The sequence below is a fragment of the Chiroxiphia lanceolata genome, chromosome 16 (assembly GCF_009829145.1).
Source record: "Chiroxiphia lanceolata isolate bChiLan1 chromosome 16, bChiLan1.pri, whole genome shotgun sequence".
In the NCBI taxonomy this organism is placed as follows: domain Eukaryota; kingdom Metazoa; phylum Chordata; class Aves; order Passeriformes; family Pipridae; genus Chiroxiphia; species Chiroxiphia lanceolata.
This window is the reverse complement of record NC_045652.1, coordinates 2,353,434-2,371,203: the sequence shown is the minus strand read 5'-3', so window position 1 is coordinate 2,371,203 and position 17,770 is coordinate 2,353,434. Positions and strand designations below refer to the sequence as shown.

The 17,770-nt window shown below is 48.0% G+C and overlaps 1 protein-coding gene across 7 annotated transcripts in view; it reads right to left on the bottom strand.

The window, feature by feature from the left end:
• CREBBP (CREB binding protein) overlaps positions 1 to 15,882 on the bottom strand; it is a 94,989-nt gene extending 79,107 nt beyond the window's left edge. For 4 of the 7 annotated variants that reach the window (XM_032703891.1, XM_032703892.1, XM_032703894.1 and 1 more), the window contains exons 1-2: positions 15,465 to 15,882; positions 910 to 1,622 (exon numbers count right to left, since the gene is read on the bottom strand). In XM_032703891.1, the coding sequence (XP_032559782.1) occupies positions 910 to 1,622; positions 15,465 to 15,549 (798 nt within the window). In that variant the 5' untranslated portion in view covers positions 15,550 to 15,882. The remainder of the gene's footprint in view (positions 1 to 909; positions 1,623 to 15,464) is intronic. The other 3 variants (XM_032703898.1, XM_032703895.1, XM_032703897.1) reach the window with 2 other exon arrangements.
• Positions 15,883 to 17,770: the final 1,888 nt, after the last annotated feature.

Genomic DNA, 17,770 nt, shown 5'->3' with positions numbered 1-17,770 from the left:
GGCTCCTTCACTGCAGAGAGAATGCTTTTTATGTTTTTAATTTAAAAAGAAAAAAAAGATTAACTGTACAGAACTCTACAGTGATGTCAACACCTCTTCAGGACACACACTCCCATGTCAAGCAACACAATTTTTTCCATGAATTAACATTAACATGTTAATAATTTCCAGTAATAACAACTAGTGATGCAGGAAAAGATAAAAGATCAGAGATAAATTTTTTATATTTTTCTACATATCAGAATGTGGTGGGTTTGCCATCAGCATTTCAAGAAGGAACTGTACCAAAGCAACCCAGACATGAGATAAGACACAAGGCAGGAGGAACAGCAGTCAAAACACTGCTCTAAGCAATGGCCACTGAATTAGACTTCTGCCCTTCCCAAGTTTGCATTAGCTTGGCAATCCTGAAATTTGATGTTTCCAGATCAGTTCCTCCATATTTAAAAAACATTTGCTGCACAGCTGCTGACAGTGGTCCTTGACAAGAGGAGCAATTGCTACACCTCTCCCTTCAATCCACAAGTGTTTCTCACAATGCTCACACTGCTTTAGAAGATGCTGTTGTCTGGCAGCTAAATTGAGATCCTGCACACCAGAAATCATCTGCTGCTCCTTTTCTGCAGGATTACACTACTCTTTTCTAATTCACCCTGCTAAGATACTCTCCAACTTTTAACTCCAAGGATGCCTTTTTCAATGAGTGCTTTCATTTCTGATTACATGAGTAGTACTCCTTCAATTATCTTGCTTTCACCCTATCACTGGTGACTGAAACGGATAGCTACAGGCTCAAAAAAGCACATCCTTTAGTTCTGTTCCAGAAAAGGATCTACTACGTTTCCTAAACACCTGTATGGAGAAAAAACAAGTGCAGTAAATAGAATATATGAAATGACATGTACATACTTTAGTCATTGCTCCTGTCTGTGCTGCGTTCAGCCCGGTGTGCCCAGCCATCTGTGGAGATACTTGGGTTAAAGTCTCTGCCAGCACACTGCCTGCATTCCCCTGCATGGCAGGGGCAGAATATTGCATTCCTGCTCCCCTTCCTCTTCCAGCTGCCCCAAGAGATCCATTCATTACCTGCCCTTGTCCTTGTTGAGGCTGATTCATTAAAGTGTGACCAGAATTACTGTTGAGAAGGCTCTGGTGTGTCTGACTGAAATTAGTATTCATACATATCCCAGGTCCAGTCTGTGATGTTGCAGGGCTGCTCGTCACCATCCCCACTTGTTTTTGTGCTTGAGAGTTCAGGGTTTGGGAGGCAGGGGTGGTAGGTCCAGAGGTGCTGGCTGCCTGCTTGGCCAGGCCCGGAGCAGACGAGTCTCCCGGGTTCAGAGGGCTCTTACCCATCGCACCCAGATTCCCGATGTTCGCGCTGTTCGGCTGCCCCTGGACTTGCCCACCAACTCCCTGCTGCACGGGGCTGCTGGAGTTCACATTGCCAATTCCTGGGGTTAAGGAAGAGCCGCTGCTTCCCCTCAGGAGTTCAGAAAGTTGTTTGTGTTTGGAAGCCGCATCTGGAACGAGGTTCCCACTGCTGTTTAAAAGGCCCAACTCGCCATTGGGGATCAGCTCATCAGGAAGATCATTTTCCAAGTCAAACAAAGATCCAAAATCTACAAGTTAAAACAGAAACATGAGTGAGAAAACATGACAAACAAGTAGCTAAAATACTTATCTTCACTACTTTGTACCAGTGCTAACAACAACAGGCATTCAGGTACGTCTTCACCCACGACCCAAGTTGCCGGGAAGCGAGTGAGGGTCCCTGGGACACGAACTCCAGAGCCTTTCAGAGCAGTTGTTGGTACACACTGTGCACACACAACCACACAGGGAAGAAAGAGCACTGGCCAACAAGCAGGTTTTTTGGCAAGACTTGACAAAACAAAGCTTAAGAAAACTAAGGTGGTAAGAATACAACGATCTAATCTTAACTCCTAATTCCCCTTGTTTTGGCTAAAAGACGACAGCGGAAACAAGAGGTTTTTTTCCTATTGATTTACTCTCCCAAAAGAGCCATTACATCACCTCTTCTGACCTCCTCTGTAATCCCAAGCCACTGAATTTCACCCAGCAATCCTCCCTCAACCCTGCCCTTCATGTGTGCACATGGCCAAAGAACATCTTCCAGCTCGGCTTCAAAGCTTCGCCAAAACACAACCACCACTCCTTCAGCAGTTTGATCCCGGCCTCACGCTTCAGATCACTTCCTGCTCATTGATTTCTACCCTGATCCACTACTCCAGAGGATCCCAAAATGCACTCAGCATTTCCTCCTTGTAATGCCTCTTGAATCAAGGCACTGCTTGATTCCTGAATGGCTCAAATAATTCAAATTGCTCTGTAAGTGCCCAGCCTTCATTTATCATGCCCAGTATTGACAGAGGTAATCCACACACTCTCCAGATGAGCAAAATAAATCAATCAAATCTTCATTGAGCCACTTGAAGGAACAGCTCTGCCTGGCTGGAGCACCCAGACTAATAAAAAAGTGGTGGGGCTTTTTTTTTTTTTTTTACTCCTTTAAGGAGCAACTCAGGTTCACTAAAATATTTTTTTGCACATCATAAGCTGCACCTGTGCAACAAGGTTATTTTGGCACGTAACTAAAAAATAGAAAGTTACTTCACTGTATATAGGTACTTCCATATAAAAATAAAAAAATTATATATTTGAAGACATAAAGACAAGCACAAGCAATACTAATAAACATCTACACAGACCAGCCACAGTTCACCAGAGCAGCTGTTCAGACATACAGCTCATCTCAGAAGATTTTTCCAGTCCAGGGATGTGATCTAAAACAACCACTTCCCACTGTAACATAAATATGTGAAACTTCTGTTTTGCCCCCCAAACCAGCCCTGACAAACTCCTGTCCCTCACAGTGAGTAAGAGACAAACCACATTTTTTCCAGGTTAGAGCAAAGAAAAGATCTTTACTAAAGAAGGGCATCCAAAAAGCTTTATTGTTTTAAAGTTTAACTCACTCTTCAACCACAAGAAGACCCAGGTTGCAAAAATGACATAAGATGGTACATGGAAAAGAAACAACAAACCCCAGACAACACATAACCTGTATCACAAAGCAGGGATGCAAAACAACAAATCTCAGTACACTTAAATCCCACACATTTCATCAGCATGTGAATTTCCAATTACACCTAATTGAAGGAAAATGAGCAAAAATGTTCAGATTTACAATGACCACTGAGTTACATCAACAGTCACAGCAAAAATGTTAAACTCTGCCTATTCTGAAGGCTCACAGCAGCCCATCCTTCGGGGGCCCACACCTTGCCATCAGCACCTACTGAAGTCAGTAATCCCTCCAGGACTGCACCAAGTTGGCTGTGACAAGACACACCCCTGGCTCAGAACAGCCCCCCTGCTCCCTTCCAAGCTGGCAAGTAACGAGGTAATATTTTTGTCAGCAAGGTTCATTAAGGTATTTTTAATTTCTCTTACTTGCTGCCTTTCCTTTCAGGTGTTTAGTTCACTTTTTCAGCTTGCCTTCTACAGAAACTCCTGCTGTACCTTCAACTCCCTTCCAGCCTGTGATTGCTTCAGCCCTCCTCTCTCCCACACCACCACTGCACACTGACTGTGCTGCAGTTTGTCTCTCCCTACACATTTGGCTTCTACTTTCCTTCTTCCAAGATTTCCCTGTTTTTAACCATCCCTCACCCTTCCTGATGAAAAACCCATGGGCTGTTTGGGGCCCAGCCCACTTTGTCCACAGGTGAGTCCCGGGTGGGTGCCGGGGCCCTGCGGCACAGCCTGGAACGTCGGGAGGCTCTGCCAGCCTGGAATGCTGAGAGGCTCTGCCAGCCTGGAGTACTGAGAGGCTCTGCCATCCTGGAGTACTGAGAGGCTCTGCCATCCTGGAATGCCAGGAGGCTCTGCCACTGCAGCTGGAGCTGGAGCTCCACCACAGCCATCTGCCCGTGTGTCACCGAGGGTGGGACACAAGGCCACGGCTGAGGCTCTGCCTTTGTTAAACTGCTCTCGTCATCCCACCCCGCTGTAAGTTCAGGTGTTATAGCACTCCTTCAGATAACTTCCCTAAATCCCACAAAAAGGTGTTTTTCCAAGCTTCTGCACCAAAATTGTTAGTATTTCATCAACAAGAGATGTGTGTGCGTGCTGGGACAGGGGTAGAGGGGTGACAAAATGTAGAGGGGGAAGATGCTGCTGTTACTTAAAGGGTAGTATTTTCCAGCTGTATTTCCAAATGGGATGCTGGAGCATAAATGCTCCAGCTTGGCTGGCTGGACTCAGTCTTGCCAGAGCCAAGGACTGGAAATGTTTTTGCAGTTTACAAAAAGAGTGAAGAAAGCATTTGGGAACACAGCCTCTTAAAACCTGAAATAACCCACCGCTCCTAAGCTCCTGTAAGAAGGCTGTACATTAAGGTTAGGCATGGAAAACATACAGCTCTGCCAGCAGGAAAATAAAATGCAGGTAAACAACTTAGCACAGTGGTTGTGTAAAAATTCACCGAGAATTCAAATGTTCACACAATGATTAATCATCATCTTTTATATTTAATCAGTCATGTACATTAAAAAACCCAACACGAGGCACATTTTACAACAGTTATAAAATACAACAGAAAACAAAAAATCTGCCTGAGCATGTCTGCAACAAATCCATAAAGATAAGAGATTGTCTAGGCAGTTATAAAAAGAATAAATATATTTACACACATATAAAAATCTGCCATAATAAGAACACGGCCTATTTCTACTGACAGAAAAACGAAAAGCAACTGCAGTCCCTCCATCCTCACAAGAAGAACATAATTGATCCCATTGTCAATGCTTCAACTATTTCTCAAAGTCAAAAGCAGCTACCAAGAGCCTAAAAATCGAGGGATGCCTTTGCCTTCCATCCAGTTACCTGAAGCAGTGCCCAGGAAACTCCTCTGCTGAGGGGTCCCACTGCAACCACCGAGCTCTGGAGCTGCTCCATCCCTCCCAACTGCTGCTCTCCGAGCACACATCAGAGTGGGAAAAGTGATCTGGATTTTAAAGGAGAACAGATTCCCTGAACTCATAAGGCACATACCTCTAATTCAGTGCTCAGGACGCAGCAGAGCTGACTAAGGCTGTGCAGAATCACCTCACAGCGTCTTGTCTCCTAACACAGTACTTCTGATCCTAAACCTCGTGCCTTTCATTACCTCTGTTACATAAAACCAAGCATCCTCACCAAAAAACAGAGATGACATGTTTTTTGGAAGGCATGGAAAAGCACTAGGCAACTACCACCCCCCCACTCCTTCCAAAAGGCTCCTTCTCCAATTTGAGCATCCTGCCTTCCTTGAGCAGCTATTTTCACACATGGAAGATAACCACACTTGAGACACTTTCTCTCCTAATTTCAGTTTTATGAGCTTAAATGTCACAGTTTTCTGCCTTCCTGGACAACACTTTCAGAAACCAGAATAAAAAAAGATGTTCTGTTTCCTTCTAAGTCTTTTCAGAAGAAAAAAAAGTCCAAACTGTGTGGCATCCTCAAGGCAGAACATTCTCATCTGTGTGACTGCTTTTGACTGTTATTGGGAGACTTTCTTAATATACATATTCAGTCAATTAAATTGTTTCAATGTCACCATTTTTTCCCCTTTAGCTGACCCTAGAGAGGTGACAAACATCCTAAGGTGTTTCATTATGTGACTTATTATCTCACACAGCGAGCAGGAAGAGAACTACCAAATTCAGTTTCGTTTTTTGCTGCACAATCTCTGCTTGAAAGGTGACTGGGAGTTTTCCTGTCACAACCTGACTGCCCGTGCACGGAGCAGGCACTGGAGTCACACTGCAGTCCAGCACACAGGCAGTATTTTCACCGTGCCTTTCTTTCATGCCAACATAGCTGTTACATTTCAGTGAGCCCAATTTTGTTTTGTAAGGCCTCTTTCAATCACGCCAGACCCCAGCAGACAAAGCCTCAACAGTTCAGAGCTCCAGCCATTCCCTAAAATTCGCTGTCAGGTAGCTCCCCTCAATAGCCACACTGTTTGGTGCAGTCAGCAATTACCACCTCCATTCCAACCTCCTTTCAAGGTCTGAGGATTCTGTAATTTATTGTTTCATAAAAGAAAATTACAGCATTTAATGTTTTAGAGCAATTAAACAACGAGTTCATGGAAAATATAAAATTTCCAGTACGGAAACTTTACATTAGTGTCTTTACCTAACAAGACACAGAAAGATTGTGATGCATCTGACCTTGACTGTCAGCAGAGCAGCAACACTTCTTCAAAACAAGATGTTTAACAACCTGGTTGAAAATGATGGTGATGAGGGACCTGGCTGGGTCAAGGACACCCAGCTGGGTGGAGGGTGGTAAGGGGGAATGAGAGATCCAGCAGCAGGGAGCTGGGTGAGTCCCAACAACTGATGGCTTGCATAATAAGAGATCTGAATATTTAACTTCTTAATTTCTTCCTGCCTGATTGATTGAACTACTTGCATTTGGGATGAGAAAGGAATATGGTCTGGTTTGCTCATTCCTAAGTCAGTGGACTGGTCAAAATTCAAGGATGTCGATATGTGGAAATGAGCCTGACCTTTTGGAATTCTTGGTACTTGCCTCTAGGAAACTCATTGGAATCATTATCACAGCACTCTCTCGCTCACAGACCCACAGGCACTGGGGTTGGAAAGGTTGTCAGGAGGTCTGTCTGCAGCCCAGCCCCTCAGGCTCCTATCAGAAGGCACTTGCTCCAGCCCTCAACCTCCTTGTTAGTCCTTCACTAAACTGACTGCAGCTCCTTCATGACCTTCCCAGTGATGGAAGGAGCTGACCAGTCTGCAGTTGCCTGTATTGTCCTTCTAGCTCTTCTTGAAAACTGGTGTAACATGTGCCTTCTGCTTTCCTGTGGCTGGGATTTTAGGGATGGGGGGATTGTGAAGGAAACATTCATTCAACCACACTTCCTTTGCAACTTGTTTTCTGGCACAGCGTGACTCTCCTTCATAAGATGAATCCCATTCAGGGTACAGACATGTAACTAAACAGCAAAGTTCCTAAAATCAATTAAATTAGCTCCATTTTGTGCATCCCAATAAGCCAAAGGGACACTATCACCTTAGAATCTTGTTAATCTGAAGTTAAAGCAGCTTCACACTTCTAAAAATCTCCCCCAGTTCATTTTTGTAAGACTTCAGCAACTAAGTGACTTTTCAAAAGTGAAGCTCATTAGACAGAGCAAACAAATCTCAAAACTAATGAAAAAGCATCCCTTCTCTTCTAATCTCTACTGCAATACTACCAGTATGACTGACTTATTTTAAAAATGGTCCTGACACCAGCCCCAACACCAGACACATGAGTCAGGATGGGGAAAATGCAGGTATCTATAACCTTTATACCATGGCTAATGTGTGTGATTACAAGCACCACCTGATACAGGAAAGGTCATTTGTTCTGTCCCTGGCTTCTTTCTCACCTCCATGAAAATGTTATAAACAGAGATCCTTCCTTGGTTACACCAGGTTTAGTTCCCAGCCTCTTTCCACTTGCGCTTTGTGTGTCATGTCATAACCTCTGCTGTACTCATCCAAACTGTCTCCACCATCTCTCTTTTGTTGTGCTCATAATGAAAACACAGTCTGTGTTAAAAGCCTAGAAAAACCTAAGATACTGGCTTCTTTCAGGAATTATCCCTGTTTTCAGATCTACCCTTCCATAAAAATTGGATTGCTTGACTGTTTCCCTATCAATTACAAAGTAGTACAAAAGGGCACATTAAATGCACCTGGCACTGAAGTTTATATAAAGAAAAAAACAGGAAAAATAATCAGATAAGAAGCCAGTCTCTTGAGACCAGAGGGGGATAAAACCAAAATAACCCCCAAAATATGTAGCAGAAGCAGCCCAACAAGAGCATTCGCTCTCCTCTGTTCTTGAAATCATTGGATGGCAAACAGTGGTTTGACTTTACCCTTCTCAAGTCCTACAGAGCCTCTCCAAACCCTTGCTTCCTCTCTTCCTGAGGTGCCTTCACTATTTTGACACTGTTGCTGTGTTTGCTCTTGTAACTTTAAATGCCACCCAGCAGCATCCACCACAGACACGGTGTAACAGTGCAGGTGGCAATGGGGCAAGCACTGTCACTGACCAAAACACTCCAGGACATTTCTGTGCCACAGGAAGAGAAACCTGGACAGAAGGAAAAGGAGGTAAACAATCTGCCTATGGACTGGGAGACACCACACTGGGAACATCAGCTTCCCATTCACAAGACCATCCTGAAGAAGATTAAATATTTTAAGGTTCTTGGAGCACGTTAACAGCAGCAGGATTGCCTTCTCATCCTATCACAAACACACACATCTGGTCTGTTGCCCTAATTTTATAGTTGACAGAACCTTTAAGTTGGGGATGACCCTTTAAAGAGGACTCATCTGAGAATCTGGTAATTAACAGCTGGCACTTGCTTCAGGCAGCGTGAAATGCAGGGTCTGCACCAAACCAGTGTCTGCACACAAATGCCTCGAGCTGACAGAGCCACTGCTGCCCTCGCTGTGCCACCCTCCCTGCCCAGCTGGAAAAGGAATCAGCAGATAACGTGCAAGGACATGAATTACCCTGACAAGCAAACTTTAACTGTGACATTCCCTGGCCACAGACTTCTTAGTAAATATATTGTCAACAAAGGTGGTTCAGACTTGGAAGTGTTCAGTCCCCATCCTCCCCACAATGACTGACAGTGATGAGAACTCAAGCTCGGTTCTGGCTCAGGCAGCTCCCAATATTCCCTTCAGCTACATGAGTCCTCCTCCTAAAGTTCCCACCTTAATGCACCTTCTCCAACAGAACCACAGAACAGGCTTATTCTGTGAAAACTAAACCAGATAAATACGTACTTGAAGTAACATTATTAAAACAAACAAACAAACAAAAAGGCTAAGCAAGACTACCAGGAAACAGGCAAGTTTGGGGTCTCCTTTATGATGCACAATAGCTGCAAAAACTGTGTTTCTGTTCTTTTTAATGCCACTTTTCCCTCCCTACTTTTGATACCAAACTTAAGTGAAGTGTCTTTTGCTTGGCAACTCAAATTCAGCTGTGCAAGAACATACATACCAAAACAAACCAAATACACATAAGGAAGCAACAGCAGATGTGTGCTTAAAACTAATGATTTTTGCATATTTCTGTCTAAAAAACCTTCCAACCGCAACTGACAATCCAAAAAACCCCAATTCCCTCACAAATGTATTTCACTTTAAAGCACTGATTTCAGTGAGATGAGGCTGTTTTGAATCATTCTCATTAAGACTTTCCTTTAGGGAGTTTATGAACCTTAGGAAAAAAAACTTCACAGCTCCTCCAAACCAGACTTACACTCATCACTTACTGAATTCAAGCCTCTTGGTAATTTCCCCAGTTCTTTTCTCTGTGAGATGATACTACACAGAAGTGATGTCATCACCAACACCCACTAAATCAGCCAGCCCAGTACCCGTGGTGGCAAAGCTGGGCAGAGCAGGAGCAGTTCTTCGGGTGACGCACACAAGGACAGGGGTTGGAATCTAATATTCCATTTTGCTTCTCACCCTGCAACCAAAAGGATCCAGCTCCGATGCCTGGCTCAGCCACATCCAACTGCAGCAGGGACATGTCTGTCTGTGGGACTGGGAGGGGGATCACCCAGGGAGAACAACTCCTCTGGACAGCACTGTCTAACCGAGGCAGCTCCCGCAGCATTAACTGTGATTGGCAGGGAAGGAGATTATTTTACAGACCTACAGATATATAAATGAAGTTTTTGCAAACCAAGGATACTGTATTTATCCAGCGTCACAAATAAGATCCTTATTTCTCAATGGTGGTGAATAAGAAAGGAGGAAAGGAAAAATGAAGCTTTTGAAGAGTATATGTTAAGGGGTTTAGATTCCGAGCTATAATTATCAGTGCTAATAGAATTTTCAGTTTTCTTTTCATTCACACTTTGATTGTGCACAATACCTAACAGTGTTTCTTGAGGCATCTCTATTAAAAGAGTTTCTAAATAAACGATTTAGGTTCTCTCTGTATCTCAGACATCTGAGAAGACAGATGGAAAACGTAACATATGTTAAAAGGAAGATTTACAAAGCAAAAATTCTTTAAAGTGTAAACCAAATTAGGGTGGAAGTGTCAGATTTCTAAGCTAACCCACATGCTTTTCCACTGTATAAGAACAAACCCTAGAATTTTTCAAATTGTGTTTTTCAACTACCCCCTCCACCCTGATTTCACATTGACTTGCAGTATTTTGCTAACAGAGTGAGGGGTTTTGTTCATGTTCTTTTCTATTAGCACGTAACAACAGAGAGTAAAATATCTAATAAAGGTAAACACTAAGAACATGGGGATTTTTTTTTAATGTGAAGCTGCAGGTATAATAACAAAACACTGCACGTTGCTGTAGAAATAATTAATGGCACTGGATCACGATGCCAAGGAACGTCCAGCCAGAACAGAAAGTGAATCATCTGCAGCAGAAAACTGGAAATCATTCACAAGCTACCAAGAGATCTCTGGAGTACAGCAAAGACTGACCCCCGAGCACAGCCTCTATTCCTGCCTGCTGCTGGCAGGGCTTCTCCAGGAGCTCGAAGCCACTGCACAAGACAGCATTTACTGAGTTAATTTTAAGTCATAAGAGGGAAGGAATCAGTTTGATAAACTCCCCAGTACATGTGCAATTATCACTCAAAATATGACTTCCAAAAAAAAAAGATTGTGGACTGCCACACATGATCAGAGTGGTAGATCACCTGCTCAACTTTTCATCCCACACACACAGATGTGAGCATCAAACTCCCTGGGAAAAAAAATCTATAAAAGTCTCCAAACACTAAGAAAGTACACAATATCCTGCTATCAGCAATGCTCTAGGAATTGGTAAGAATTAGCTGCACTAGACTCTCTAAATGAGCCCATTTCTAATCTTACAAATCTCCTGTTCCAGATCACAACTGCTGGCAACAAGTTATGAGGGTCAGTCACTTCGGGTGGAAAAGAAAATAATCAGCTTGTATCAAATCTCACAGCTCAAAGTAAACATTCTTGCTTGGCATCCTCCTTTCCCATCCACCACCCACATTGTTACACCTAAATACTAGGTCTTATGAAACAATATAGCCATGAAATACCCTTTAAGAAACAATATAGCCATAAAATATCCCACCTCCCACCCCAGATACTTATGGTGCAAGTTCCACAAAATAGAGGACTTTCCGGTGGAATAATTACAACTGCACACACTCCTTCACCTGCAGCTTTTCAGAAGATGCATTTCTTCCCCAGATTGTCTGCTTATAAATCCAAGTCTGGTCATTTAATGGAATTACCCTTTTCCTTGTTCCAGGGAGAGATGGAGGAAGCACGTGTGTAACTGCAGTTCTTACTGCCACAGCACACAAATGACACTGAAGGTTTGCACATATCCTACAGAACAAGAGCAGACCGATTACACAGGCTTGCATGGAGCTTTTCAGCCACGCAGCAATGAACCCTTTAAAACATCCATACTAATGCTTCCACGTGCCCAAACAAAATCTGGTTTTAGATCACTGAGACATCACTCCACCTGAAGTCCCAGCTAAGAACACGAACACAAGCTTACAAAACCTTGCTGGCTCTCCTTAAGCTACTTTGGTTTTGTCCACCTCTTTTAGAACTAAAACCTAAATCGACTGCAATACACCTCTCTGGTTTTTGGCAGGGGAGCAGGATCAAATCAGGCTGCGCATCGACACGAACTCCCTTCTGCGAAGTTCTGCAGCTGGCTGGGAGTCAGCCAGAGATCTGCTTATCACGGCACGTAGGAAGGCACGTGCGGCAGGGCCAGCCTTCCCCGGCACGAAATCCGGGTCCTGGATGCCAGCACGAGGCTGTGAGGAGAAGGTGAGTTACCGGGGGTGTCAGCCCGCGGACTCTGCAGCCGCAGCTCTGCCGCTTCAGCTGGGGAAAAAAAAAATCAACAACCGCCCCCCCCCCCCCCAAGAAATTCTGAGGTGAAAATCCAGCTCTAAGGGGTTTCCGAAGCCGCTCATCTCACCTTCTTCCCAACTTCACCTACTTTAGGAATTCGTTAAGTCCTGCCACCGTCAGGGACACCCTCTGCCCTGGCCCAGATTACGCGGTGTCGTTTCTGGAACTGGCGCAGCTCCACAGCAGCACAAGCTGCAGGGAACGGGACGAATGCAGACAGAGGCAGGACTTCAGTGCAACCCAGACCCCACCGAGCCACCTGTAGAAGGGACCATGGTCCAGGAGCACTGAACACCTCCAGCTTTGCTGCTGCTCCACACAGTTGTATTTTTCCCAACGTGTGGTGTGCAGCATTCAGCCCTAGACCAGCTCAAGAACAACGTGGGCTCTCTGTATATTCTGCTGGAGGACCAATGCCAGCAACGTACCAAATAATCACGACACTCAACGTTAAAATAACACACTGCCATAAGCAAAGTTACTGTATTTCTACTTTTCGTAGGAGTCCCTTGTTTATTCTGCCCCATACTGGATGAGAATGTCTCACAACAGACACAGAGAAGAGAAATGTTTAAGTATGAAAACGACTGTGTATCTAATAAAGCAGTAATTAGACAAAAGCACTACTCCTACTTGGCTAGACAAGGAAAAATCTTTCCCACGGACATTTTAGCACAGGAGTCAGCTTGTTCAATACAGCACAGACACCAGTCTTAACCTTTCTTATTCATACAAAGAGCAGCGGGGCAACTGCAAAATGGGACTATCGTGAAATTTAACGATGGTCACAGCACCCATTTCTGTTACCCTTCATCTCTGCTCCCTTCTCCAGATCAGACATTAGATTCAGCTGCTTGGGTTTAACAGGAAAGGTTGTATTTTCAGAATGTTAGCAGACCAATTTCAACGGCACAAACTTCGCCCTGGTAAGCTGAGGAGTTATTTTTATCAGAAAGATTAAAGGCAGCTAAAACTTACCCTGACAAAAGGAGTTGCTTAACATCACCGCATCAAAGCATCGAGAGAAATATAAACAAGGAGGAGCAGTTGCTTTCTGCCGAGCGTTCAGGGCTGCCACCAGACCCTCGGGTACCGGCATTTGCAGGCTGGGAGCTGAACTGCTCAGCAGCAGAACGGCCCAGCCGGGCCCGCCGCGGTGGCTGTGAAAGCACGTCCCCGCCGCGGCAGCCGCAGCACCCACCGGCACGGGGTGACCACTGCAATTACAGTGCTGTCCACCCACACACAACTCGCTGCTCATCCAGGCAACGAGGCTCAAACCCACCTCCCCAGGCTCCTCCGGTCACAAAAGCCCCTTTCCAGGCTGCAGCAGAACTTTTTCATTTAAGCCTCGGCACCAGGGAGCAGCCTGGTTTAGGTCCAGGGCAGGTTTTTGACAGCAGTCACTATTCAAACTATGTGTATCATACAACGCACAGAAACCACCAGAGATGCTTCAACAAGCAGCACTAAGTGCTGGCAACAAACCTAGAAGTGCTTTTCCTAAAAAAAAAAAAAAAAATCTCTGAGCGAACAAACATGACCCACGCTGTCGGCAGAGAGAGATTTTTGCCTGTGGAACACGAGGGTGACAACAGAACTCCATGGACACACTTGTCCAAAATACAGCTTGGGGTTTGCCATCCCAGTGCCCAGAGGCCCCCTCAGCCCTGCAGAACTTTCTGCAGATGCTGGAGTTCACACATCCAGCACTGCACAGAGCTCACCGAGATGCACAAGAACTTGCTGAACAGGACGTAATTAAGACTGAAGCATTCCAGAACAGACCAAGTGAACTTCAAAAAAGAAAGAAAAAAAAAAAAATCCAAGACACCTCTTCAAACACCTTTCACTGGCTACCTAAGATGTCTAGCAGAAGCCTTAAAGAAAAACTGTATTTAACCTGAGTTACTGTGTAGCGTTTCACAGCAACTTGTGTATCAGCCTCCCGTATATTCCACTGCTTCCACGAAAGGGATTAACACGGTTCAATCACAAGACCTCACCTAGACATTACCTTACAAGTCTTACTCTCAATACTCTTTCTTTCTCACTTGTTTCATTTATTTGTAGGCTGAAAAGAAAAGGATACCATAAAAAACCCTAAAGGACACCTAAAAGCTATTGCCAAACGCAGATTGAGCAAGCCGAAAAAAACCACAGGATTTATCAGCTCAATTATAGTAATTTTTTTCAGTGTATGAAAACACAGCAGGCATAGCACGATTAACTTATCACTGTCCCTTTCACGAGATTCATTAATCTCTGAAAGCAGAAATGCAAGTCCAACACACTTCATGTTCCTCAGAAACCAGTGTTTCAGTGATTGAAACAGTGGGAACACCGGGAGATGTCGGTCCACACACACATGCTCTTGTGCACACACGTGTGTATTTACAACAGGCAGGCGCTTGCTGGAAATGAAACATTTTGATGCACCTTATTATCTACAAACCCATCACAACTGAAGAACAAGGCACGCCAGAGAGACTACACACAGCCCGACTGCCAGGCTGCCGGGCATTTCGTCACACAACCAACCCCACAACTTCAATTATCATCTACAAATCGTTCGGGTTTTAAAGGAAAAACGCTCGGGACTGTTTGAGCCAAGAGCCTTAAACCTGAGTCACAGGTGGGGAGGCAAGGAAAAAAAAAAAGCAAAAGTATTAACTGGGGCGTGGAATTAGATGGTCTTTAAGGTCCTTTCCAACCCAAACCATTCCTTGATTAAGAAGCTGTTAGGGAGTTTTTATTCCGTAGTGTGTTGCATGTAGGGGCACAGTGGAAGAGCCTGTACAGGGCTGTTAGCTGTGGGTAAGATGTGGGTTTTCAGGAGTATATAAAAACCTTGACCACCTTTCCATGAAGCCACGTTCAGCTTAGATTTAGATTAGATATCAGAAAGAAATTCTTCTCTGTGAGGGTGGTGAGGCCCTGGCACAGGTTGCCCAGAGAAGCTGTGGCTGCCCCATCCCTGGAAGTGTCCAAGACCAGGTTGGACGAGGCTTGGAGCAACCTGGTCTTGTGGAAGGTGTCCCTGCCCATGACAGGGCGCCGGAACGAGATGAGCTTTAATGTCCCTTCCAACCCAAACCCCATTCCACGATTCTACAGTAAGCAGGATGGTCAGCCCTTCTCCTTCCCTACGCGCACCCCACTCACCTGCGCACCTCCATCATCCGAACTAGGGAGCTAAAAACGAGGACGACGGAGGAAAAGAAGGGGAAACCCGACTCAAAAAAACGCCTTTTCCAACCGCTATTTATAGCCGGGACGGTACTTGGCGTACGGGTCCCGCCCGGTAACTTCGACTGCAGGAGGCCCAACCCACCCCCGCCGGGAACCGCGGCAGGGCGGGCGGTCCCCCCAGCCCCCCCTCCGGCGGGGCGGTCGAGTGTGTGTGTGGGGGGGGGAACCGCCGTGGAGCCCCGCCCGAGCCACCCCCGCGGCCTTACCTGTGCTATCGCTGGCGGAGAAGCCCGGCGAGTTGAGCTTGGCTCGCTTGGGGTTGGGCGGCCCGTCGAGTAAGTTCTCCGCCATGGTGGCCGAGGCGGCGGAGCCGGTGATCGTTGTCGGGGGGTGCCCCGGGGGGGGGGGCCGAGCTCGCTGTCCCCGCTCCTCCGCCGCTCGGGAACCCAACAGCGCCGCTCAGTGCCCGGCCGGCCGCCCCCGCTCCCCCATGCCGGGCCGCCGCAGGCCGCAGGGAGGAGGGCTCGGGGCGGGGAGCGAAGGGCCCAGCGCCCCCTCCCTGCCGGCCGCGCTCCTCCCGGGCGCTCCCCCCGCCGCGGTGCCCGGATGGCGGCTCAGGCCGTCACTCGGGGCGCATTCCGCCCCCCCACACGCTCCCCTCGCCTCGCCCCGTCCCCTCCCCTCCGCGGCGGCGGCTTCGCCCCGGCCCCCGCCCGCCGCCCGCCCGCGGCCGAGGTAGGGGAGGGAGGAGGGAGGAGGGGGGGGCGAGAAGAGAAGGGGGGGGGGCGGCAAAAATTAAAAAAAAAAAAAAAAAAAGGAGAAAAAAATCGTCAGAAAGCGGAAAAAACCGCGCCGACACCCCCACAAAAAAAACCGCCCCAAAACAATGAGCGCGGCGCGGCGGCGGCCGCGGCGGCGGCGGCTCCCCCCGGTCGCGGCGGCGGCGGCGGTCGGTTGGCTCTGGGCGGCTGCGCCCCTTGCTCGGCTCGAGCCGCCCCCCCCCCCCCACCGCTGTGCGCGTCGGCGGCGCTCGGCGCGGCTGCCCCGTGCGGCGGCGGGGCGGCCCCGCTGCCCCCGGCCCGGCCCGGCCCGGCCCGCTCCGCCCGCGCCGCGCTCCGGCTCCGCGACAAGATGGCGGCTGTTGATTCCTCAATTAAAAAAAAAAGTTTTTTTTTCTCTTCTCTTTTCCAGAGCCCTCGGGGGCGGGGCGGGGGCGGGGCCTGCGCGCTGCGTCAGCGCGCTCGCGGGCGCGGCCCCGCCTTTCCCCCCCCCTTCGTCCCTTCCCTCATCCGCCCCCCCCGCCGGAAAGGCGCGCGCGCGGCGGCGGAAGCGCCCGGCGCCGTCCTCAGTTGCTCCGCTGAGGGGATCGGGGATGGAAGGGGAGGTATGGGGGGGGTAAAGGGTCTCCGGTGGCGACCCCGCCCCCCCAGACCGCGCCCTCGTTGTGCGCGGCGGTGGCCCCCTCAACCTGTCCAAAGGGTCCTGCCTCGATCTGTCCTGCTTGGATCCTGTCGGGGCTCCTCACGCAGTACCCCAGAACTGCCCCCTCACAGCGTCCCCTCTTCGTCCCTCACAGCGGCCCCTCGGATGCCTCAGGGCCGCCCTTACAGTGTCCCCTCTCAGTCTCACCTCAGTCCCCCTCAGAGTGGCTCCCCAAGTCGCTCGCCTCGGTCTCTCCTTGCTCCTGTCAGGGCTCCCCCCACAGCTGCCCTCTCATAATGTCACCTCTCCGTCTCCCCTCAGATGTCTCAGTGCCCTCCTTAGTGTCCCCTCTTCATGTCCCCTCAGATATCTCAGAGGCCCCCTCACAGCATCCTCGCTCAGTCTCCCCACGGTCCCCTCTTCCCTCCTCAGTCCCCTCACAGTCAGCCCCACAACTCCCCCTCCCAGGTGGTTCAACATGCTCGTACAGTGCCTGTTCCCTCTCAGTCTCCCCTCAGTTCTCTCAGATTCACCCCCCAAGTCACTTGCCTCGGTCTCTCCTTGCTCCTGTCAGGGCTCCCCCCTCAGCGCCCCACAGCTGCCCCCTCATGGCGTCCCCTCTCCACCTCAGTGCCCCTCAAATATCTCAGTGCCCCCCTCACAGTGTCCCCTCCAAGTCTCCCCACAGTCCCTCCTTCCGCTCTTAGTCCCCTCGCAGTCACCCTCCAAATCTCTCCTCTCATTTCCCCCACAGATGGCTCAATGCCCCCTCAAAATCTCCCCTCTCAGTCTCAACTCAGTTCCCTCAGAGTGCCTCCCCCCAGGTCACTTGCTCAGTCTCTCCTGCTTGCTCCTGTCAGGTGCTCCCCCCTCAGCAGCCCACAGCTGCCCCCTCAGTCTCCCCTCTTCTCAGTAATCCCCTCACAGTGTCCCCTTTCCATCTCCCCTGAGATGTCTCAGTACCCCCCTCACAGTGTCCCCTTCAAGTCTCCCCACATTCTCCCTTCCCCTCTCAGTCTCCTCACAGTCACCCCCAACAAACTCCCCTCTCAGTCCCACTGCAAATGGCTCAAAACCTCTTCACAATCCCCCTTCCCAGTCTCCTCTCTCAGTCCCACCATGGACATCCCTTCTCAATGTCTCCCTCACA